This window comes from Mauremys mutica, chromosome 12 (genome assembly GCF_020497125.1).
Source record: "Mauremys mutica isolate MM-2020 ecotype Southern chromosome 12, ASM2049712v1, whole genome shotgun sequence".
Classification (NCBI taxonomy): Eukaryota; Metazoa; Chordata; order Testudines; family Geoemydidae; genus Mauremys; species Mauremys mutica.
In genome coordinates, this window is record NC_059083.1 from 34,790,502 (window position 1) to 34,815,399 (window position 24,898).

Here is a 24,898-nt window from a genome sequence, read left to right on the forward strand (position 1 = left end):
GTTATAGAGGGCAAACAGTTTATGAGCTTATCCTGTACAAGATTTATACAGGGTAAAAAGGATTTATTTGGGGTTTGGACCCCATTAGGAGGTGGGCATCTGAGTGTTGGAGACAGGAACGCTTCTTAATCTGCTTTCAGATAAGCCTGCAGCTTTGGGGGAATGTGGTTCAGACCTGGGTCTGTGTAGCAGGCTAGCGTGTCTGGCTCAAACCAGGCAGGGCACTGAAGTCCCAAGCTGCCAGGGAAAACAGGTTCAGATGTAGTCTTGGCACATCAGGTGGGAGTCCCAAAGGAGGGTTTTGAGATCCAACCCATCACACTCACATCCTCCTAGATGGAGTTAGTCTGATGGCTCTCTCATGGATTGATCATGAGTACGGGGATGGTCCCTGCTGAAGACTCATAGAAAACTCAATTTCCCTGCCCTGGGCACCCTTTTTTAGAATGTTATTCTGTCTATACTTACATTCTACACATGGATATGAAAGTGTCAACCCTCTTTTCCTTATTGGTCTGTGTCCCCTAGAAATACAAGGGACCCTGAATTCTATAAGATGTGTAGGTTCTCTTTATTTGCATTAGCATTGATGCACCACCTGTATTCTGTGGTAAAGACGCATGTTGGCGACAGATATGCTTTTGTAGCATTTTTATAATTTAAAATTAATCTTCCAGCTATTACCACTTGGTACCTCTTTTCCCATAATCTTGGGGCATCGGGTTATTCCTTGGTCATTTATTTATGTGAGCATTTCTTATCTCCAAGGCCTAAAATAGCTAAGGTAAAGTCTTGCAGGCCAGCCCACAGGTTCTTGCATTTCAGTTTGTCTTACTTGTATCTAATACATGATTCCCTCTAAATACTGATCATTCTTATACTTCTATAATCCTACAAATTAACTCTATTTAATGAATATATAATATGACATGTTGATTAATCGTAGCATTACGCAATAAATGGATAATAAACTAAAATCATTGGCTGCACTGGGCTACAGGGAGGTGCCTGTCTCTGCTTAAAATCCATGACTGGGAACTTTTTCTCCTGGAGTCATGTGGGGTACATGCCTACCTCAGTTCTTCTGAAGAATCCATTAGGCGCCTGCATTAAGCCACACAAAATGGCCGGAGGAGGAGTCCATTTTATAACTTTTAGCCCAGTGGTTTGAGCAGTCAGCTGGGCTGACATAGAGCTCCCTCAACCTCAGCTAGTGAAGCTGTTCCACTTCCGATAAATAAATAGTCATTGGGCCATAGAAAAAGATTCTGTAGCCCAATGATTAGGGCACCTACCTGGGAGGTGGGAAACCAAGTCCGGTCCTGCCACTCCAGGGACTCTAAACCTAAATCTGGGATTAATGCATCTCAGGACCTTTGCGGATGTGGGCCATAGTGCTTCACTAACTCCTGGTTCTACTGCATCAAGCATTGTTAAGGTTCCTTGCTAAGCAACTGTGGGGAGATGCAGTTGATGACAGTGCTATAAAAACGTCAGGACATTTGAATCAGGATTTCCATATCCGTGTGTCCAATGAGCTGTTTACGTGCTGCACAAGATTTATTTAGTTATAACATAATCCTTATTATGCACACTCTGTTTATTCTCATTTTGTCTTCATCAAGTTACAATGAAAATGAAATTATCGTCTCTCCACCATGGCTCCACAGCAAGAGTCTCTCTGCCTGGTTTCATCGTTTTCTTCATTAATTTACCGATTCACAACATGGTGTCAGGTAGGCAATACCATTCATTCATTGTTTTCCCCTGACACACACACACCCATTACTTATTCCATTGCTTAGCTGTTAAGGTGCATATAGGGACAAAATTATACAACAACATTACAAGTATCGGAAAAAGAACATCACGTTAGCCTACTTAATTCTACCACTTGATCAAAGCCTAGGAGAAATCATGTGCCAGATGCCATCCCATTTCCCTTTATGGTTTTCTGATCTTCACTGAAATCACCAGCCTTTTATTGAGGGATGCCTGGAACATTCCCTGATTTTTATTTATTTATTTATTTATTTTATTTTAATTCATCAGCTGCAGCAAAATTATTACCAAAATTAAGACCAAAGTGCACAATTCAAAACACCAAGAAACAAATAGTTATGGTGCTTCTTCATGCCCATACATCATCACACAACCTGAAGACACTAACAGGGTTTTTAGAAGAAGGAAAAAACAAAAAACAAACAAAAAAAAAACCCCAACCCAAACGAGATAAGTTCATGGAGGACAGGTCCTTCAATGGCTAGTAGCCAGAGGCTGGGAGTGGGCAGCAGGGCATGGATCACTTGATGATCACCTGTTCTGTTCATTCCCTCTGGGGCACCTGGCACTGGCCACTGTCAGAAGACAGGACACTGGGCTAGATGGAGCTTTGGTCTGACCCAGTCTGGCCATTCTTATGTTATGTTATGCCTGCTCTGTTGCCCCCTGCACCCGGGATGCCAGTACATGAAATTGTGTGGTAGCTCTGTAATGGTACTTGGGGAAGAATTTGGTGCTGAGTTATTCTGAACACACAAAATAGCAGTGCTTGTCAAAGAAGACTAAGGTGCACTGATTGAAAAGTTCCTCTTGTTTTCTCTCTGGTATGAGAAAATGTGAAATTTTGCTAGAGGAGGATTAGATGCTGTGATGTGTCTGTAGCCACCTGCAGAGGGCAGAGAAAATTATATGTGTTCAGATTGGATGAGTAATCTAGGGCATAAATTTCTAGACAAATGCAATGGCAAATCTTCCATTTTTCCCCTCTTAAAAATACATACATGACTTAAAAATATTTGAAAAGCTGGTCGTTCTTTCTAGCAGAAATTTTTTAACCTGTACTGCATATTTTCCCTGTAAGTAGAGCAGCTGCAAAAACAGAATCAAAATAATTCCAGCACAGAACATTGGAGGTACAGCGATGAGAGTACCTAGGTCCCCCGACGGAACAAAGAAATTCCATCAGAAGGAAATATTTGCTAAACCAGTCTCTCGGAGCCTCTCTTTGCCCATTTGGAAAATGAGGACAATAATACTTACCTAGCTGACAATTCATTCATGCTCCTCTGGAGTACAGCTACCATAGCCTGGGGGGAGAAATCTAAGTAGATGGACACCCACCTCCTCCACATCATCTGCTGCTGTCTCATGAGTGCAACTACCAACTAAGTTGAGGAATAGCCGCAGTGCGTTCACCACCAGTTCCTGAGGGCCAGCTGAGTTTGAGTCTACTCGGTGCTATCAAGTGACTGCAAACCACACTTGGCTCAGATTGCAGAGTCAAAAACAAACTAACATCATTTTAATATTTTGGTTTCAACCAGGGGTGAAAGTAACTTAAAGGACTTATCAGTACGCTGGAGTCCTGAGCAGGGGCGGGGCCTCAACCGGAAGGGGTGTGGCCTTGACGGGAAGAGGCGGGGGCTCCGGCTGCAGTAGTGGTGGCTGGGAGCCCTGGGCCCTTTAAATTCCTGAAGGAGCCCCGAGGGCTCCTGGCTGCTGCCACTACCCTGGTGGCTGTTTAAAGGGCCTGGGGCTCTGGCTGCCACTACCGCCCTGGGCCCTTTAAATCGCTACCCGAGCCCCACTGACAGAGCCCTGGGGTAGCAGCGGCGGGGCTCCGGCAGTGATTTAAAGGGCCAGAGGCTCCCAGCCGCTGCTATTGCAGCGGAGCCCCCAGCACTTTAAATTGTCAACAGCTTGCTCCTGGCCGCCTCCACTACCCGGGGGCTCCAGCAGCGGGGCTCTTGTGGCAATTTAAAGGGCCCATACCGGCTTACTTTCACCTCTGGTTTCAACTCTTGAAACCCAGTGATATAAGTTTTGAGTGGATCCTCCCTCCTATTTTTTTTTCTGTCTCTGCAGAAAAGCCATTATACAACTGGTTGAAATTTTAAGGACAGGTCATTGTGGGGGAAATGAAACTAGGAAACCACTTGAGAAAATGAGCACCAATTAGCACCAAGCCCTAAAGAGCCATGGCTAGTTCCAAGTTGACTATGTACAGTAGAAGCTCAGAGTTGTGAACCCCTGGGGAACGGAGGTTGTTCGTAACTCTGAACAAAACGTTATGGTGGTTCTTTCAAAAGTTTACAGCTGAACATTGACTTAACACAGCTTTGAAGAAAAATGCTGCTTTTAACCATCTTAACTGAAATGAAACAAGCACAGAAGCAGTTTCCTTACCTTGTTAAATCTTTTTTTTATAAATTTTCCCCTTTTGTAATAGTTTACATTTAACACAGCACTGTACTGTATTTGCTGCCTTTTTCTTTTCTTTTCTTTGCGGGGGTGGGGTGAGAAGTTGCGGGGTGTCTCTGCTGCCTGATTGTGTACTTCTGGTTCCAAATGAGGTGTGTGGTTGACAGGTCAGTTTGTAACTCTGGTGCTCATAACTCTGAGGTTCTACTATATGTAAATTTTAGAAAGGATTGAAAATTTAGCTTGAATCAGAAACCAAGCTCATATAATATGAGGCCAGCTCTGATCAAATGTAATCATTTATATTTTTTTATCGATCACCTTAAGAACATAAGAATGGCCATAATGGGTCAAACCAAAGGTACATCTAGTCCCGTATCCTGTCTTCCAACAGCGGCCAAAGCCAAATGCCCCAGAGGGAATGAATAAAACAGGCAATCACCAACTGATCCATCCCCTGTTGCCCATTCTCAGCTTCTGGCAAACAGAAGCTAGGGACACCATTCCTGCCCATCCTGGCTAATAGCCATTGATGGACCTGTCCTCCATGAACTTATCTAGTTCTTTTCTGAACCCTGTTATAGTCTTGGCCTTCACAACATCCTCTGGCAAAGAGTTCCACAGGTTGACTGTGCATGTTGTGAAGAAACACTTCCTTTTGTTTATTTTAAACCTGCTGCATATTATCTTCATTTGATGACCCCTAGTTTTTGTGTTATGGGAAGGACTAAAGCAGGGGTCGGCAACCTACGGTACACGTGCCAAACACGGCAGGCGAGCTGATTTTGAGCGGCATGCAGCTGCCTGCTGTGGTCCTGGCCCCCAGCCCCACTCAGCGCCCCCGCCCACCGCTCTCCCCTGCAGGGGCAGGAGGCAGAAGCTTGGTTCTGCAGCAGCCAAGCTTCCCCCTCCCCCGCTTCTTCCCCCAGCGTGGTGCTTTCCTGCCCCGCCCCCTCTCCTTCCCTGCGCCAATCAGCTGATGGCCCTAGTGATGGGGAGGGGGAAGAGTGGCAGCATGTACACAGCTCCCCAGAGGAGACAGAGAGAGGTAGGGAGGTGGCCTTGGGGAAGGGGGTGGAACAGGGCACATCCCTTCCAGCCCCCTGCCATGAGCCGCTCAGGGCAGGGGTGGGCGCACCCCTACGAGCCGAACACCCCAGCCCTCTGCCCTGATCCCCCGCCCCCACACACACACACTCAGCATTCTGCCCTGTACCCCCCATACCCCCAGCCCTCTGCCATGACCTTTGAACCCTCCCACACATCTTTCTGCCCTGCATCCCCACAGCCCCATCCCTCTGCCCTGCACCCCCTACACTCCTAGGTCCTCTGCCCTGCACCCCCTACACTCCTAGGTCCTCTGCCCTGAACCCTCCCACCCCCGCACACACCCATCCTTCTGCCCTGCATCCCCACAGCCCCATCCTTCTGCCCTGAACCCCCCCCACAGCCCCATCCCTCTGCCCTGACCCTTCACCCCCCCACACCCAGACTTCTGCCCTGAACCCCCCCCCCAGCCCTCTGCCCTGATCCCTGAAACCTTCCCCCCCCCCACCCGGTCTGGGGTCCTGGCTGCAGGCCCTGCTCAGCCCGCTGCCGGCCTAGGTGAACAGAACCCCAGGCTGGCAGCGAGTTGAGCAGGCTGGCTGCATAAGATCAGCATTTTAATTTAATTTTAAATGAAGCTTCTTAAACATTTTGAAAACCTTGTTTACTTTACATACAATGGTTTAGTTATATATTATAGACTTACAGAAAGAGACCTTCTAAAAAGGTTAAAATGTATGACTGTGCGCGAAACCTTAAGTTAGAGCGAATAAATGAAGACTCGGCTCAGCACTTCTGAAATGTTGCCGACCCCTGGACTAAAGAATGCTTCCTTATTTACTTTCTCCACACTAGTCATGATTTTATAGACTCAATCATATGCCCCCTTAGTTGTCCCTTTTCCAAGCTGAAAAGTCCCAGTCATATTAATCTCTCCTCATGCAGAAGCTGTTCCATACTCCTAATCATTGTTATTGATCTTTTCTGTACCTTTTCTGATTTCAATGTATCTTTTTTTGAGATGGGGTGACCAGATCTGCACGCCGTATTCAAGATGTGGGCGTGTCATGTTATATAGAGGCAATGTGATATTCTCAATTTGTTAAAGTTTATTTTCCTTGTGGCATGGTACTTTTCACAGCCCAGTTCACAGTCATCGGACCGGGTCAACCTGTCATTGCTATTGTGGGTGAGGACATTGTGTTACCCTGTCACTTGTCTCCCCCGATGAGTGCTGAGAACATGGACGTGAGATGGTTCCGGTCAGATGACTCTTTTCTTGTGCATCGCTATCGTGATGGAAAGGATCAGACTGAATTTCAGATGCCAGAATATAAAGGAAGGACAGAGTTTCTCAAAGACGGCATCAGAAATGGAAGTGTCGCCCTGAGGTTACATAATATCAGACCCACAGATGAGGGACGATACACGTGCTATTTTGAGTCAACTTCCTTTTATGAAGATGCCCATATGGAATTGAAGGTGGCAGGTCAGTAGCTTGTGCTTGTATTTTCTTTAGCAATAGCATTTGCTTGTTCTTTTTTTCTCATTTGGAACTCAGTACCAAATAAGCTGGAAGCTTTTGGCATGTGTGTTTCTAAATTTAAGGTATTTTTTCTACTGTTTTTGCTCACGTAAGAGAGGAAGAGGTACATCCTCCTGGGTGGCTAGCTGTGACGGAGCGATTCTGGCGGGACCCAACTGAGAGTGCCAAATCAGGACCAATTGCTCAAACAGGGCAGTCACAGCCCCAGGCTGGGGTTTTTCCACCTCTAAGGCAAACCAAACCAGCCAGACAAAAAGGACTTTGGTCTCACCCCACTGGCTAACCACAAGTCACACAAGCAATTTCCTTAGACACTCCAGTCTCCCAGCATCACCACCAGTGCACTCGTCCTGGGGATGAATGGTTATGAAAACCAACACCCCAATAAAAGAAAAAGGTTCCCTCGATCCCAAAGGACCAAGCCCCAGACCCAGGTCAATATACACACCAGATCTTACCCACAAATCACGCTGTTGCCAATCCTTTAGAATCTAAAATCTAAAGGTTTATTTACAAAGGGAAAAAGGTAGAGATGAGAGGTAGAATTGGTTAAATGGAATCAATTACATACAGTAATGGCAAAGTTCTTAGTTCAGGCTTGCAGCAGTGATGGAGTAAACTGCAGGTTCAAATTAAGTCTCTGGAATACATCCCCCGCTGGGATGGGTCATTCAGTCCCTTGTGTAGAGCTTCAGTTTGTAGCAAAGTCCCTCCAGAGGTCAGAAGCAGGATTGAAGACAAGATGGAGATGATGCATCAGCCTTATATAGACTTTTCCAGGTGTAAGAATCTCTTTGTCCTCACTGTGGAAAATTACAGCAAAATGGAGTCTGGAGTCACATGGGCAAGTCCCTGCATACTTTGCTGAGTCACAAGGCGTGTCTGCCTTCTCTCCATGGGTCAATTGTGTAGCTGATGGTCCTTAATGGGCCATCAAGCCAGCTAGGCAGGGCTAACACCAGCTTGTCTGGGATATTTCCCAGAAGCAGAGCACAATACAAAATACAGACAGTACAGAGCCAATACTTATAACTTCAACTACAAAATGATACACAGACATACAGACAGCATAATCCTAACCAGCAACCCAGAACCTGGTCTTAGACACCTTAGATGACCCCCTTTACCTAAGATTTGGTGCCACTACAGGACCTTGGTTGCAACCCATGTTCTATATGGTCCCAATTTATATCAATAACGTCACACTAGCCATGAGAGAGTTGCTATATCTTGAGAACCCAGGGACAGCAAAGGAGCCAGCATGAGCCTCACACCACAAGGCCCAGTTCCTCCAAAGACTTGTCCAGGTCAATCAGCACTGTGTTAGCCTTTCACTTATTCAGCCAGACCCAGTTTTCTCTGTGTCCCAAATGCTGCTGGAAACTGAGACAGCAGAAAGGCAGCCGAATAATCATTCAGTGAAAAGGAGATGTGCAGACGGATGTAAAAAGCAAAGTAATGGTGCATCTCTTAATCAAAATATCTCATATCACAGTCAAGTCCACTGCTTTACGTACATGGTGAGGGCCTGATCTAAAGCCCATAGAAATCAACTGGAGGTTTTCCAATGTCTTTGAAGCCGGGTGTAATATCTTCAGTAAGTTTTGGCTCAAGCCTTGAATCAGGTGAGGCAAAAAGAGTTTAATTGTCTAGGTCAGTGGTTCTCAAACAGGGGGCCAGGGCTCCCTGCGGGGGCCATGAGCAGGTTTCAGGGGGACCACCAAACGGGGCCGGCATTAGATTTGCTGGGGCCCAGGGCAGAAAACTGAAGTCCCACTGTATGAGCCTGAAGCTAAAACCTGAGGAACTGAGTGTCGCGGCGCCCCGTGTGGAGTGGGACCCTGGGTAATTGCCCTGCTTGATACCCCCTAACCCTGGCTCTGGCTTTTATATGCAGAAAAACAGTTGGTTTGGCAGAGGTGGGTCGTGGAGTTTTTATAGCATGTTTGTAGACGGGGCCTCAGAGAGAAAGATTGAGAACCCCGGGCATAGGTTGCTTTCATTAGGCAGGAAGAAAATGATTGAACTACACTATAGGAACCAGGTTACCCATGAGAAGCAGCAGAGATGAGCCGTGGTCCCTGATCATAGAGGCCACTGAGAGATCTATTGAAATCTGCAGGACGCCTTCCTGAATACGTCATTAAAAGAGATTCAGTCACAGATACCAGCACTTTTTCCATCACCGGTCTCATGCTCAGCTGCTACAGATCTCGGGAAATTGTGAAATCGTGATGTGACTGTAAATGTTTCCTCAGCACTTTCTCAGCAATTTACCCTCTACAATGGAGTTGAAAGTGGGCACTGATGGATAAGGTTGTGAATATCCTAAGACTCCCGTTATGAAGAGAGGTCTGATTTCTTTGTGGAAGAGGGACTGGCATCAGAGACGACGCGTGCGGGGTGGGGCATGTGGGGTCGCATCTCTTTCCCCCCCCAATTTGCTACTTGGCTTGTATTGAGCATGCTCACACAGACTGAGCATGTTCAGTAACACTGCTGAAGCCGGCTGCCCTCACTCTGCCCTCCCCCTATTGGCAAGCATAGGTTGTCTCTGCCTGGCACCCTACTCTTTCAAAAGAGTGGCCATCAATAAGTGGCCTAATGGCTCCCATTAGTTTGTCACCATCCAAGAGCAGGTGTTTGTTCACTGCTCTCTCAGCACATCCTGAGCATCTGTCAGCAACAGTGGATGAAACTAAGGGGCTGTCTGCATTGCAGCCAGGGGTGTGGATAGTACCTCATGTAGATATGCCCATGCTAACCATCCTGTAGCTAGCTCGCTAAAACTAGAAGTGAGAATGCCAGGGCCCAGGCTTCAGAGCAGCTTTCACCACCTTGGGAACATACCCGCTGGAGCAGCTGGCAATGAAACCCATGTTGTGGCATCCTCGCTTTTACTTTTAGCGAGCCAGTTAGTGCTGATCCAGCTACCTGTCCTGTTCTAACCCTGTCCCCCTAAGCCAGACAGGTGCCTTTTTAACTAACTTAACGTATGCACTTTATGCCATGTGGCACAGAGGGCCTTCACCGCTGCCTTGCATCTTTGTTGGTTTATTGCTTCAATCTGAGCTTCTTCCCAAGTCACTTTGGCTTTCAATTCTGCTTCTGTTGAGCATTCCCATGCATTTGTTGTGCTGAAGGTTTAAATACTTACTCCTTATGCTGAATATTGATATAAGTTCTAATGTTAAAGAGACAAGTTGGGCCAGGTAATATCTCTTACTGGACCAACTTCTGTTGGGGAGAGAGCCAAGCTTTCTAGTTTGCACAGAGCTCTTCTTCAAGTCTGGGAACCTAATTCAGAGTGTTCCATCTTGTATTTACCTGTGACACTCTGGGTTAGTTTCCCAGACTTGAAGAAGAGCTCTGTGTAAGCTCAAAAGCTTGTCTCTCTCCACAATGGAAGTTGGTGCAATAAAAGTATTACCTCGCCCGCCTTGTGTCTCTCATATCCTGCAGCCGACACGGCTACAACACCACAGCAGAATATAAAATTGAAACAGTTTTATTCCACTCTCCTCCAGCTCTAGGTGCTGCTCCTCTCCTCTCTGTTGAGGGTTATCAGGATGGAGGGATCCGAGTGGTGTGCCGATCCGCTGGGTGGTACCCAGAGCCTGAGGTTTTCTGGAGAGAGCTCACTGGACGACATGTACCGTTGCTGTCTGAAAGAAAATTCCAAGGGGCTAATGGCCTGTTTGAAACAGAAACTTCTGTAATCATAACAGAAACCTCAAACCAGAACATCTCCTGTTCCATTAGGAGCACTCTCCTCAAACAAGAAAAGGAATCAGGAGTTTATATAGCAGGTCAGTTGCCGTCCAAGCCATAATGTGACCATCAACACGCACACACCTGCAATTGGCTAACAATGTTAAAATGTGTCTATACCAATGAAAACTACCTTAGAAACAGCCACTAAGCATTATCATATATGCAAATGAATAGTGATTGAATGGTACATAAATATTCAAACAGAGGATGTTGTGAAGGCCAAGACTATAACACAGTTCAAAAAAGAACTAGATAAGTTCATGGAGGACAGGTCCATCAATGATAGGCCAGGAAGGACAGGGATGGTGTCCCTAGCCTCTCTTTGCCAGAAGCTGGGAATGGGCGACAAGGGATGGATCATTTGATGATCACCTGTTCTGTTCATTCCCGCTGGGGCACCTGGCATTCGCCACTGTTGACAGACAGGATACTGGGCTAGATGGACCTTTGGTCTGACACATTATGGCTGTTCTTATTGTGCCTAATTCCTTCCCAAGATATTGTCTCCCCACAGCTGAACAGTAGCAGATTTCACGGCCTCACAGGTTTGTTGCCCATTGGAGGAGAGATCACCCAGACTCTACCTTGGTGATATTCTTAGCATAAATAAAACATGCTGCACCACATACATCAGTCCTTGAAATGAGATGGTCACAAACAGCATGCAGGTGAAACCCTCTGTCAGAAATTTCAGCTCCGACACCACGGCCTTGTTTCCTGGGAGCAGCTCTGCTCCAATAATTCACTCTCCTTAGAGAGATTAAGGCAGAGGGCAAACTCTCTGGCTCTTTGCCACAGCTCCCCGCCAAAGAAACTACAGCACAAAGCTAATGACTGAACAAAATGGACACTGTGTAGAATCAAGCACGTGGGTTTATTATGCACAGCGCTGTTGGAGTGTCACTTTGCTTATCAGGCTCAGAGACACTGCCAAACAATTGATTACAATGAATTATATAGATTTCCCCCCCCCCCCCATGGGTGGAAGGAAGTGACAGGGTGGGTGGTCCCAAGCCCCTAGATAGATCTAGCAGCAAGACAAGATAAGCACAGTAGCCAGTAGTCTAAAGATACCATGGGCAGAGACATTATGTATTCAAGTTAACAAGTAACATACAATTAGTACACAGGTGTTACACTTTATACAGTGTTTAAAGAAAATTAGAATTCAACATATATATTTTATACTGATTTGGGGTCATAGGAATGAAGTAGCCGTTCTGATTGTCCAACAGGTACATACCTGGGGGTTAAAGGAAAAAGACATTGAAAAGTACATGGCAATAGAAATTGTCTTTCTTGTTGCTCATTTGTGTTTCTAAAGGCAGACACTGGTATCTGGGCGGGAGAAGGGAGGAGGTCATATCTCATACTGACATGCTTTAACCTCTTCCATGAACTCAAGGTTGGTGTGTGGGGAGAGCATGGCAACCTCCTCTTGCAGAGGAATATACACTGACCTAGACACAGGGCTGACGTAGCCTGTATCAGGTTTTTACATAAACAGCACATGGATTTTGGCCCTTCAATGACATTAAAGCATGTCTTGAAAGACTGAACAGGGTTGTCAATCCAAGGAGAAGAACTTGTAAGACTATATTAATGGTGCATTCAGGTGCCTTCAGGTTTAATCCATGCAAACAGCTTACACAGATTGTGTGGTGTGGATTCACTAAGAGTGGATATGTGTCTGGTAGATGGGTGCCACTGACACACAGTGATTATGGCAGGTAGAGCAGCATTTCCAGTCTGTACAAGGAGCAGTAGGTGAGGCAGACTGTTTTTTTGACAAAATGGAGCCGTAGCAGAGTGAACGCTCACCACCACAGTGCCTCCTGCTGGTTACCTCAGGAATTAGCTCAATTCCAGCTCTTGGCGCACCCCCTGCTGGCCAGTGTCTCGCCTGCCGCAGGCCCTGTGTCCCTCCTGGACCCCTGTGCCCCTTACCTTGGGGTGCTGCCCCACACTCTGGGTCTTCCTCCTAGGGGAACCCATTCCCTTGCCTCAGTGGCTACTGCCAGTTGTCATCTAGCCCCCTTTTCTCTGCAGTCTGTAATGGCCACTCATCATTGGCAAGGCGGTTGGACCCTCTGCCTCTCCCCGGGCTGCCCCTCTGCAGCCCCAGTACCTGCTTAGGCCTTTACTAAGGCCTCAGCCTGGGGAGTTGCCAGGCTGGAGCTCCTCCGCTTCTCTTGCCCTTCCCCAGCAGTGCTCTGCTCCAGGTACCCTGTGCTCCCAGGCAGCCAGGTCCTTCCCACTGCAAGGCTGGAGTTGGACTCCTCCAGCTCCTGCCCCCCAGCCCTCTTATCAGGGCCAGCTGGACCCTGATTGAGCTGGCCACACCTGTGGTCAGCTACGCCCTCAGCTGCTCTCACTCCTTATCCCAGCTGCATCCTTCTCCAGGGCTGCCTTTAACCCCTATTCTGCTGGAGTGGGGCAGCCACTCCACTACAGGAGGATGGGGAGAGGTGTGGTTTCCCATCTCTGTGTACAGAATAAAACCAGTTTAACTGGTCAGAAAAATTGTTAATTGCCAATTTAAACAGTCTAAGGGAATTGAATCTTTCATGAACTGTCCTGATTTCTAAGAATGTATTTGTTATTCTTAACTATTTGCTGGATAGTCTGGGTGAAACTGACTGCCAGCCCTCAATCCACAGTCACGTTCCCTGGTGTATTATGATAATGTTGCTGTCTATTTGCCACACCTGTTTTCCAGCATCTAAAGTTACATTTTAAAAAACACCACTCTAACATGTATGGTTCTGAATTAAACCTTCAAAATGTGATTTCAGTGTAATGAATGCACTGGTGCCTGCCTGTGTCTGAAGAGAGCCTGAAACAATAGCTCTGAGAGGTGTGAACTGCCCCTGTTTATTTCAGTGGGACAGCCCTGCTGAAGTCTAATAAGTATCAGAGGGGTAGCCGTGTTAGTCTGGTTCTGTAGAAGCAGCAAAGAATCCTGTGGCACCTTATAGACTAACAGACGTTTTGCAGCATGAGCTTTCGTGGGTGAATACCCACTTCTTGCATCTTTGTTTAAAAAAAATCCCTGTGATGTAATACTGAGGGATAATAACAAATAACTTCTTGCATCCGAAGAAGTGGGTATTCACCCACGAAAGCTCATGCTGCAAAACGTCTGTTAGTCTATAAGGTGCCACAGGATTCTTTGCTGCTTCTGAAGTCTAATAAGTATACTTGGATGAGCAGATTACTCTAGAACAGGGATCCTTTCCAGTGTACCTTCAAACAAACTAAAACTAAGGAACTCTCTCCACTGGAATCTTTGAAAAGTAATGTTAAGGTTGTAAAGTTCTTTATCTGCCGATGAAAAGTTCTATATTAGAGCAAAGTTATTTGTTAAAGCAGCAAAGAATCCTGTGGCACCTTATAGACTAACAGACGTTTTGCAGCATGAGCTTTCGTGGGTGAATACCCACTTCTTCGGATGCAAGAAGTTATTTGTTATTATCCCTCAGTATTACATCACAGGGATTTTTTTTAAACAAAGATCCTTCACATCATACAAAATCTTTAAGCATAGAAAGAGGAAAGCTTTAATTTATCCCCATGAGTGTCCTGTAAATCATGACCCTGAACCATTAATATGTGTTAGCAAAGTTTTCTGTGTGGGTAATTTTTATCTCATGAGTTGTTTATCAAAAACTGTTCACTTCAACTATAATGAATTATTATATGTGATATCACAGCATTGAACAATATCTCAGCAGTGAATCAAGCCAAGCCAACTTACTCACTGATACCATATATCACTGTTAAAATTATCTTGGCTAGAACCATTTCTAAGTCCGTTTCTGATCACTTTTTTATGTGTAAACAGGGCCATCTCTGATTCCTCGTCTCACCCAAGTTCTGCTGTACATGTATATATTTGTAATAAAAACCATTTGACCTTTGTCCTTGCTTCCAAAATAATGCCAATTCAATTTTTTTTTCCAGAACTTTTTTTCCCGAAGAAATCTCCCTGGATCGCCATTTTGTGCACGATCTTGGTTATTCAGGGTTTTTTTATTGGCCTCTTAATTTATCGCTTGAAAACAAAAGGTAATACATTAAATTAGGAAATAAACTATAAAGAGACATTCTTGTAATAAATAAATAAAAAGATGTTTTAATGTTATATAGTGATGGTGATGACTCCATAGTTAAGGTTGTTACTTTATTTTCAAATTATTGCAAAGTCTGTTTTTTGTTCCCCTCTCTAAAATCCCAAAACAGTGATATCAGCACACAAAAATTATAGCCCTAGAGTGATTTTTGTTCTGCAAAATTGGAAGTGATTTGAACAAAGGGTTCCCAATTTACAGCATCCTAAATATGGGGATGTTCATCCAAGCTCCATTTTTTTCTTTTACCATTTCTTAAAAACAAAACAAAGGAGAAACTTAAAATTTAGTCTATTGGATTTTGTAGCTGAGATCTAGAATGCAGAACCAAAATACAGTTATATAAAGTGGAAATATGCAACATGGATAAGGCCCAAATTGTCACGTCATCACTGATTTGAATTGCCTCTATTTTTGTGTAATGAATGTAAGGGTATGTCTTGACTTCAGAATTAGCCCTGGCTTTCGCTCAGATGTTGCTCCTAGCCCCATCTTCCATTCACACACACACAGCCCTCTGGCCTGAGTTCAGTGGTCCTATCCACCCAGGCTAGCTCACACAGCTGGGGCTGTGCTTTCACTCAGGCTGGTAATACAGTGAGGGCTCAGGCTAAATCACTAGAATTCTGATGGTCCTCCAGTTCCTTCCCATAATTCCCCCGGGTGCCCAGAAGGACAAGTTCTCCCAAAAATCACTGGAAAAGAATCATAGAATGGCTCAGCTTAGCGTAGCCCAAAGAACCCTGGGATATGACCCCAGAAGTCCTAGTACTGCACAAGGGTGAATGTGACAGTAGTGAAGACACAATAACTTTCTGAGTATGTGTTTGCAGAGCGGCCACAAACCTGGTCCAGGCTAACCTAGATGCTCAGACCCAAGTGCCAATCATTCAAGTTAACTCTGTAATGAAGACACACCCTGAGACTCCTGGAGCCTAGTTTTAAGATCTGAGGAATCCCAGTTCCAGCTGAAGTCAAAGGTTACTGTAGATGCTGAGCTCCTCTGAAAATCAGGAACAGGGTGTGTCATGCTGGGCATGTTAAAACTCAGGAACCCAATCAATGACCATTTTCACTGTGCACCGGTTTTGTGGGGCCTGGAGCCAAGAGATCTGGGACCCCATTCTGGTTCTGCCTCACCTTTTGCACATGCCTGTTTGCATTCGGAGCAGAGTCACTTTATCTTCCATGTAGTGGACACATAGACACCTTGTTTGGCCACTCTGCCAGCGTACCCCAGTGCAGTCCCTGGGGGAGGTTTGAAAACCCATGGGTAAATTTTTGACCATAAAGGGCATAGTCTTTTTACTGCAGGGGTAGGCAACCTATAGCACGCGTGCCGAAGGTGGCACACAAGCTGATTTTCAGTGGCATTCGGACTGCCCAGGTCCTAGCCATTGGTCCGGAGGGCTCTGCATTTTAATTTAATCTTAAATGAAGCTTCTTAAACATTTTTAAAACCTTATTTACTTTACACACAGCAATAGTTTAGTTATATATTATAGACTTAGAGAAAGAGACCTTCTAAAAATGTTACAATGTATTACTGGCACACGAAACCTTAAATTATAGTGAATAAATGAAGACTTGGCACAGCACTTCTGAAAGGTTGCCGACCCCTGTTTTACTGTGTATCCCTGGAGAAAAGAAATGTAATAATAATAATAATAATAATAATTTATTTATTTCTGCTTATTTTTTTTAGAGAAGAAGGCTGCAGAACGTAGTAAGTGTTCTCTCTTCTTTCACAATCTTTTGCTCACAGCTGTATCCTTGTTTGGGGGGATGTTGCTTGTTTTTTGGGGGGGGGTTAATTTCATTTGGTTTTTAATTTAATTTTTAAGGGGTGTTGCAGGGTGGGTTAATATTAAATATGTGGAATTTCACATTGAAAGAAAACTTACAACTTTTTTTTTATGTGACTAAAACCATGAATGTTGAATAGAAATGACCCATCAGCCTTAAACTTGGTACTGACAATCTAATATAATAAAAGCATGAGATGCAACATATACAATGAAGGGAACATCTAAGGGCCTGATTCAGCAAAGTTTTATGCAAGTATTTAAGTGTCTCCCTATTCAGGGCAGCCCTTAACCCCATGCTTAACTTTAGGCATGCATTTTTGTCCCATTGAAGGCAATTGGGATGTAAGCGCATGCCAAAATTTTGCATGTGCCTGAACCTTTACTTTCTAAGGACATGAGGCGCTGAAGATGGAAAGTTTATATTTCTAGAACTCAAAGATACAATAAATGCTTAAAGCATGTTATCAAAATATTAATATTAGTAACTTTATTTCCTGTTGTTATTTCAAATCTTTGGAAATAATCATAATGGGTTCAGACCTTCTCCAAGTGGGTTGGATACAAAGCCAGGGTCTTTTCCTTCTCTCTCATGAGATTTGGAATTGGGTCCATAGGGTACAATTGAGGATTTGCCATGGACATCAGTGAGTGAAGCATTAGACCTTTAATAAAAGGGGTTGTTTGTTTTTCTTTTAAAGATATACTAAAGTTATCTCCTGGCTAAGTATGATGATAATATAGAAATAAATATTAGTTATTGGAAACTTCTGTAAACTCATTATTATAAAATAAATAAATAAATAATTGGAGATTACCAATCTCCTAGAACTGGAAGGGACCTCAAAAGGTCATTGAGTCCAGCCCCCTGCCTTCACTAGCAGGACCAGTTTTTGCCCCAGATTCCTAAGTGGTTTCCTCAAGGATTGAGCTCACAACTCTGGGTTTAGCAGGCCAATGCTCAAACCACTGAGCTATCCCTCTCCTCCCCATTAAATGTGTAGCCTTTGAAAGAGAACTGCTCATGTGCGATATACGTGTTTCTGACATTATTTCATGGTACCTTTTTACTAGAACTTATAACTAGAGATGTTTGGAAGATGTGCTGGACATTTTTGCTCTTTGAAAATTAGTTTCCAAAAAAATAATAATAATGGAACCAAAAAGTTTTAAAAAATGAAAATTGTCATTTTAAATTGACATTTCAGCGCAAAGTAAGGTTTTGTTTGTTTAAATGGAAAAATTATCTGAAAACTGATATTTTAATTTGAAATGGAAACACAAATTGTCTCATTTCTAAATGTTGATTTACATATTTTTTTAACATTTCCCCACAGAAAAAGTAGGGTTTTTTTTCACCATAACAATCATCATTTTTCCTCCACAAATTACCATTTCAATTCAATATTTATTTTTCGCAGGAAAAATGTTCAAACACATTTTTGACCAGATTTACTTATAACTGTTTCCCCCTTTCCACTCCCCACATTTCATTCTGTATAATATCGCTGCCTCCTAATTCAATGTTCATTCAGAGGAGTTCTCATTTCTTCTTCTTGATTGCAGGGTGGAGAGACTGCCTTACAGAAGCAGGTAATAAATGTTCATATTTTATCAAAGCCCAAATCCCATCCCCTGAAGGGTTCCTAACATTCTGTTCGCTTTTTTGGCTGTTGCTGCACACCGAGCAGAAGTTTTCAGAGTCCATTTTGGTTGGACGTATTTCTGGAGATTTCATCACATGACATAATCTTTAATTAAAGATGAAACTTTAGTTCCTGGAGACTCCAGGAAAATCCTGGAGGGTTAGCAACCCTATGTCAGAGAACTATCCACAGTGACTCCAAGGTCTCTATCTTGGGTGTCAACTGGTAATTTGGACCCCAACATTTTGCTGGGATTACGGTTTCCAGTGTGCAGTACTTTGCATCTATCAGCACTGACTTTCATCAGCCATTTTGGTGCAGGCAGTTTCCTGGCTCAGAAATCCCTTGGTCTGGCACACCAGCAAGCTGCGTGCCCAGGGAGTTCTGGCCCAGATCCACAAACCCAGACTAAGGCACCTAATTCTCAGTTTAAGGCATCACTGGGATCCACAAAACCCCTGCCTGGCTGCCACCTGAATGGAGGTGTCTCAACTCAGGGACTTTCAGTGTAGAAATGTAGGCACCAAGGGCCTACGTTTCTGCCTCTGGGCAGGCACGTCGCTGCCTCCCTCTAGGCACCAGGTGCCTATCTCCCCCCCAAACCCCCATGTGAGCCAGAAGCCAGGGACGACGGCCTATTTTGTCTGTGGGGCCCAGTCTGGTAGGCAGCTCAGAGGCCACTGTACTCAGTGTAGCCAGTGCTTAGGGTACTCACCCACAGCGGCTCAGGCTCCATAGGGAGCTCTTATAATGGCCCATCTCTGGTGGCATGGGGGTGGGACTTTGGGGGAAGAGGAGGAACAGGGAGTGGGGGCAACAGAGAGGTGCGGGGCCACAGGGGGAAGAGAAGGAGCAGGGACTTGGGGCCACGGAGAGGGGTGGGGCCACAAGGGAAAGAGGAGAAGCAAGAGGCGCAGGGCCCGGGGGGGGGGGGGGGAAGAGGTGGAGCAGGGGCAGGGCCATGGAGAGGGGTGGGGCCACAAGGGAAAGAGGAGGCGCAAGGGCGGGACCACAGAAAGAGGCGAGCTTGATGTCCTCCCATGCCCTCCACTCCCCGGGGTTCCTGCACGGTTGGCCGGAGCACTTACCTGAGAGATGGGAGATCCCTGTTTTATTCCCTTCTCTTGAGCAGGCAGAGTTAGGGGTCTCCTAGAGCCCAGGTGAGCACCCTAATCACTGGACTAAAGGTTATAAGGGAATGTGCATTTTTCCTCACCCCCACTGTTTTGTGTAGAACTAGTCAGCCTCCGAGCACATCTACCAGCTCAGACAGGACAGGCATTCAGCTGCCTGCATCCCCCAGGTTCATGGATCACAAGCAACTGTCCAGACTTAGGCATGAGCGGGGTGGGGCTTAGCACACACCCCTCCCACGAGTTAGTTTAGGCAGCTCCCTGTCTAGCGTGCTGGCTTTTGTGAATCCCCTCCTTAAAGTGCATCTACCCTGCACAGTATTCTTGTGGCCATGCTTATGCTACACACACCCCTAGCACGGGTATAAATAGCAGATGTAGACGATGAGGCTCGGCTTAGGCAAGTAAAGACACCCATGTGCCCTGCGGGCTGTGTACCCTACACGGCTCTCTACATGCCCAAGCAAAACCTTCCCCACTGCCAGAGCCTTTCACCTCTGTAGGGAGCTGCTGGAGCCTTTCCCCACCACAAGGGAAGACTCAAGCAGTGGGGAAAGGCTCTGGTGGGGGAAGGAAGTGAGAAGTCGCCGACAGCTCTCCACTGCCAGAGCTTTCCCCGTTGCTCCCACCCTGCCAGAGCCTTTCACTGAAATGTGTAGCTACATGCCACAGTGTCAATACAGCCTGCTTTTCCCTGCAGCGTGTGGGTACATGTACCCTGCATCCTACTGCCAGTGGTGTGCAATGTCGATGTAGCTTTAGGGGCCTCTCTTTCCCCATTCACATAGGAAGCCTGGGCGCCTCACTCAGGATTTGGGGTTCCCATTGTTTTCACAGTGATTTCCTAAGTGCCTAAAAGTTCGGTGTGGTAACGCTGAGTGTCCCTTGGTGGAATGGGGGGCTCTGGTCTCTCTGCGCCCTCTCAGGGTCACTCTTACAACTGCATCTCTGGCTTTCTCCCTGTAATACACACACTGCAAACCCAAACCCCTAGCCCCTACATCTGCCACAAAGGAAACCCCTCACACCATGAAACTTAGCTCTGTCCTACATTTCTGGCCTTCCTTGTTTCCAGGTGTTCTTACTACGTAAAGGGGCTTGATTGCACCTCCCATGGATGGTAACAGTGAGCTCAGCCCACCCACTGGCTTTAAGGAGGTCTTTGGTTCTTTTTTCGTCTTAATTCAGGACCAACCACACACACACATGCTCTCTCTCTCTTCCCCCCGCCCCCCCCAGCATAATCATACTGTTCTTTCCCCTGCTCTTATCTGAGGGGATCCAGCAATGATCCCTGAGCTCAGCGTCAGAGAAAGCAGAAGTGTGAACAGTGGCAGATCTCTCCTGGTTGGAAAATGGAAGAGGGGAAAAAAAGTTTTTTGCAAAAAATGTTTTTAAAATGCTTTCCTTTTGAAGTATTTAACATTTTTCTTTTTAGGATTTTATGAGGATTTTTTTCATGTTTTTTATTTAAAAAAATGCTCAAAATTGTTTTTTTTTTAATGTATCCAAAAATTGTTTTTTGGCAAATGAAAAGATTGGATAACATTTGTGATCATTTAAAAATATTAATTAAAATCTATTCATCATCCAGCCGTCCATTTTCTCAGATATACAATCAAGAGAAAGGAGAGAAATTGATTCACTCTCCAGCTGGGACAGCTTCTGTAACTGACACGATCAAAGCCTCCCTCAGGGCTGAGCTCTGTCTCTAACACTCTGATTCTCTTACTCTCTCCAGAGAGGGTGACCCTGGATCCAGACGCAGCAAATCCCTACCTCAGGTTGTCGGAGGATTGGAAAAGAGTCAGACTGGAAGGCGCAGACGAGAAGCTGCTCGCCAACCATGAGGGATTTCGTTATTCTCCCTGTGTGCTGGCCTGTGAGGGATTCACCTCTGGGAGACATTACTGGGGGGTGGAAGTTGGGAGCAAAGGAGGCTGGGCTGTGGGGGTGGCCAGAGAGTCTGTGAGAAGGAAGGAAGGAGTAGTGAACCTTAATCCTGAGGAGGGGATCTGGGCTGTAGAGCGACAGTGGTGGGGTGAGTTCTGGGCTCTCACTAGCCCTACCACCCGCCTTTCCCTAACTAGGAAACCTGACAAGATTCGGGTTTCTCTGGACTACGAAGCGGGGCTGGTGGAATTTTTCGATGCTGATAATGTGGAACCGTTCTATGCTTTCCGCTCGGCCTCTTTTACTGGCGAGAAAATCTTCCCTTTCTTCCGGGTTGGGGGTGCAGGAGCCCAGCTCAGAGTGTATCTGTGAGAAAGGGTACGTTATTCCACCTGGACTCACTCAAATGTGTTCTCATCAACTTAGGAGATCTTTCATTCAGTTTATAAAGATCACTCATAGCTCCTCTTTTAACTTTGTACTAATTCCCTGTAAATGAAGACATTTTTGAAATAATGGATGTATTTTCTGCTCTTCTGTCTACTTTATTATTTCAGCTGCAATTCTGGGGGAGTAAGGTGGGGGTGAGGAAGGGTCTGCTTCCCCATTAGGGTCGCAGCTGCTCTCTTGACAGTCTGACAAGAGCCTGAGGCCTAGTCTATGCTACAGAGTTAGGTTGATGCAAGGTAGCTGACGTCGACCTGACTAGGGAACTATAATAACTGTCCTGCCACAGCGATTTAATAACTCCACTTCCATGAGAGGTGCAGAGTGAAAGTCGATGTAGTTCGATCGACGCAGGGTCAGTGGAGACACGCTGAGTCTTACTAGCTTTCAGAAGCCGGCTTACAATGCCCCCCAGTGACAGTACAACCAATACAAGCGCTCCCAGTGAGGACGCGCACCGCTGACACAAGAAGCAAAGTGTAGACACGCATAAGCCACGTAATTACTGCGGCAGCTGTATGCTGACAGAGTTAGGCCTACTTAATTTTGTAGTGTAGACATTCCCTACGAGGAGTCGTGATCAGTTTCCTTCTGTTTGATGTTATGATTCTTGTGATTTATGTATCAATATAAGTGCTATGATCGTACTTTTCTGGGTTCACGATTTGATCAAGTTCCTGCAGTCATCCATTCTGTCTAATTCATAAAAGACCAATGCCCAAAAGCCCCAGCAATGATGGGACCACATTATGTTGTGCACTGTTCAAACCCAGAAAAGACACCATCTTTCCTCTGAAAGAGTTATGGTAGAGCTGTTTGGAAAATGTTCCTCTCTGCTCTCCCCCACCCCACCCTGCAAAAAAAAAAAAAAATTAAAATGAAGAACAAATGTTTTGGTTGAATGTTCCATAGAAATTTTTGACTTTTCATCCAAAACTTGAAACATGCAAAAACTGAAAATTTTCAACCACAAATTTCTCAGTTTTCAACCAAAAGTTGAAATTTTTCTTACTCTCTGTGGAACAATTCATGTATTCAGAAGCTTAATTTTCTGTCAAAAACCAGTTTTGATGGAAATTTTTCAACTAGACCTAGTTACAGAGAATACACATTGTGCTGCTCTCAGGGAATCTTTACTATTCTTAATCCTTGTCCTGTTTGTTCTCTTAGTCTTTGATCCAGCAAAGCACTTAAGCACATGCTTAACTTCAAGCCTGTGAGTAGCCCTATTAAATTCAGTGGGGCTAACAACATATTTAAAGTTACACAACTTGTCGATTGCTTTACTTGCCTGGATCGGCAGCTCGTAAAGGAAATCAAATGAAAAGGATGGTACTGTTCTTGGGCTACAGAAAAATATACTGATTCTAGTGATGAGGAAGGATGGGGTTGTAAACAGCAGCAAAATGCTCACAGAAATTGAAGAAACTCTGAGGATATCATCTGGTTAAAAAATAAATAAATAAAAATGTTGACACAGGCACCTGTTGTGACAATCAGAGTCAGCCACCCTGAGGGATGAATAGGTTTAAAACCCCCTGTCCCCAATCAGTTAAATCAAGTGATTGCATACAGTGTCAGTACTGTAAAACTATATTCAGCAAGGTCTTTTACAAAAGCTTGTAATGTTTTGACTCTGCTGGTCATTGTCAGCTATGAAGACAGCCTGTGGGTTATGAGTTTATGTATTTGTGTAGAGGAGCTAAGATCACGTGTAGTAGAGCTAAGATATGAAAAAATTATCTAAGAAAACTGGGATTACGATTTGTGCTGCAACTTTAGCTACACCTTATAGCAGAGTGGGGAGGGGCACCTTCAAATCCAGTTGTGTACATGGAACTGGCCTCAAGTAACGATCCAGTGTCCAGCCCGAGGAGAGACCAGTGGTGAACTATCCCAGTTAATGGAAAGACACCGAGACAAGTGGAAATTGAAAAGCACATTCCCAGCTCCAGAACATTGTCAGGAGGGCAGTTTCTCCATTGAATAACCAGGCATCACCCTGGATTGAAAAATCATCAAATCATACCTAGAACTACTCATTTGAAACCTCAGATATGTAAGTAGATCAGGAATTGTCTAGGAAGACGCGATTAGATTTAATCTCTTTTATTTCTGTAAGGCGTGTGGATGTCTCTGTGCTAACCCCAGGTGCTTTTGTTTTGCTTGTAACCTTTCAGCTGGATCTTAAGAAAACCATTCTTGATGCTTAATTATTATATTTGCTCTTTTTAAATCTAGCAGGAGCCTAAGTTCCAGATGTATTTTCTTTCTTACTTGTTTTTAATAAAATTTACCTTTTTTAAGAACAGGATTGAGTTTTTTGGTGTCCTGAGGGGTTTGTATATGTTGTTTAATTAGCTGGTGACAACAGCTGATTTCCCTGGTTTTCTTTCTCAGCTCTTCCCTGGAGGAGGAGTGAAAGGGCTTGAGGGTGCCCCACAGGGAGGAATTCCCAAGTGTGCCTTCCTGGGTCAAAAGGGGGTTTTTTTTTGCACTTGGGTGGTGGCAGCATCTACCCATCCAAGCTCAGAGAGAAGCTGTAACCTTGGGAGTTTAATATAAGCCTGGAGAGGCCAGTATTAATTTTTAAAATCCTTGCAGACCCCGACCTGCTGCACTCGACGTGCCAGAGTGGGGAATCCGCCTTGACAGACATTGTTAACCTGACCTAAGTCCCCACGTGGACAGTGCTAGGTTGACAGAAGACTTCTTCCATTGATGTAGATATTGCCTCTCGGGGAGGTGGATTACCTATGCCAATGGGAGAATCCCACCCAACAGCATAGGTTGTGTCTACACTGAAGTGCTACAGCAGTGGGACGGTGCCACTGTAGCATTATTATAAGTGTAGCCACACCCCATAAAAAAACACCCATTAGCCACCCTTCCACAGCAATGGCCACAAAGATACCAGGCAACGGTGACTTGATCACAGGATAAAAAGGCAGTGTGTAATACAAATCACGCAGGTGTTACTGCAGATCATTTAGTGAACATACACAAAACCCATATCAGATTAGAAGCGGAGACATGCCTGCCTCGTCAGCTAATCTCATGGAGGATTCTGACCACCTGGATTCAACAATTAATTCCATCCATATTCAGCAACACTCCATAACAGGTGCTTAACTGGGGGCACATATTTCATGACTGCTGATTTTAAAATGAGCACAGGATAATTCTGATTGATTCTCATTTTACTTAGACTCCTTCCTCCTCTCCCCTGTGAAAGTATCAGAAGCAAAAAGTTCAGTCAGAGGTAGAAAACTGC

The 24,898-nt window shown here is 45.0% G+C and overlaps 1 protein-coding gene across 1 annotated transcript; it reads left to right on the forward strand.

Moving 5' to 3' along the window:
- Positions 1-6,375: 6,375 nt before the first annotated feature.
- LOC123345267 (butyrophilin subfamily 1 member A1-like) lies at positions 6,376-23,889 on the forward strand. Its single transcript, XM_044982017.1, has 6 exons — positions 6,376-6,739; positions 10,324-10,605; positions 14,534-14,638; positions 16,406-16,426; positions 18,072-18,098; positions 21,026-23,889. Exons 1-6 carry the CDS (start codon positions 6,376-6,378, stop codon positions 21,547-21,549), a joined length of 1,323 nt encoding a protein of 440 aa, XP_044837952.1. The 3' UTR covers positions 21,550-23,889.
- The last annotated feature ends 1,009 nt before the right edge of the window (positions 23,890-24,898 follow it).

Bases quoted from the DNA above. Each gene is read 5' to 3' on its own strand.
- LOC123345267 (XM_044982017.1), top strand. From the start codon at position 6,376: ATGGTACTTTTCACAGCCCAGTTCACAGTCATCGGACCGGGTCAACCT. The intron at 14,639-16,405 runs GTAATACATTAA...TATTTTTTTTAG, and splicing joins TTATCGCTTGAAAACAAAAG to AGAAGAAGGCTGCAGAACGT. The intron at 16,427-18,071 runs GTAAGTGTTCTC...TCTTGATTGCAG, and splicing joins GAAGAAGGCTGCAGAACGTA to GGTGGAGAGACTGCCTTACA.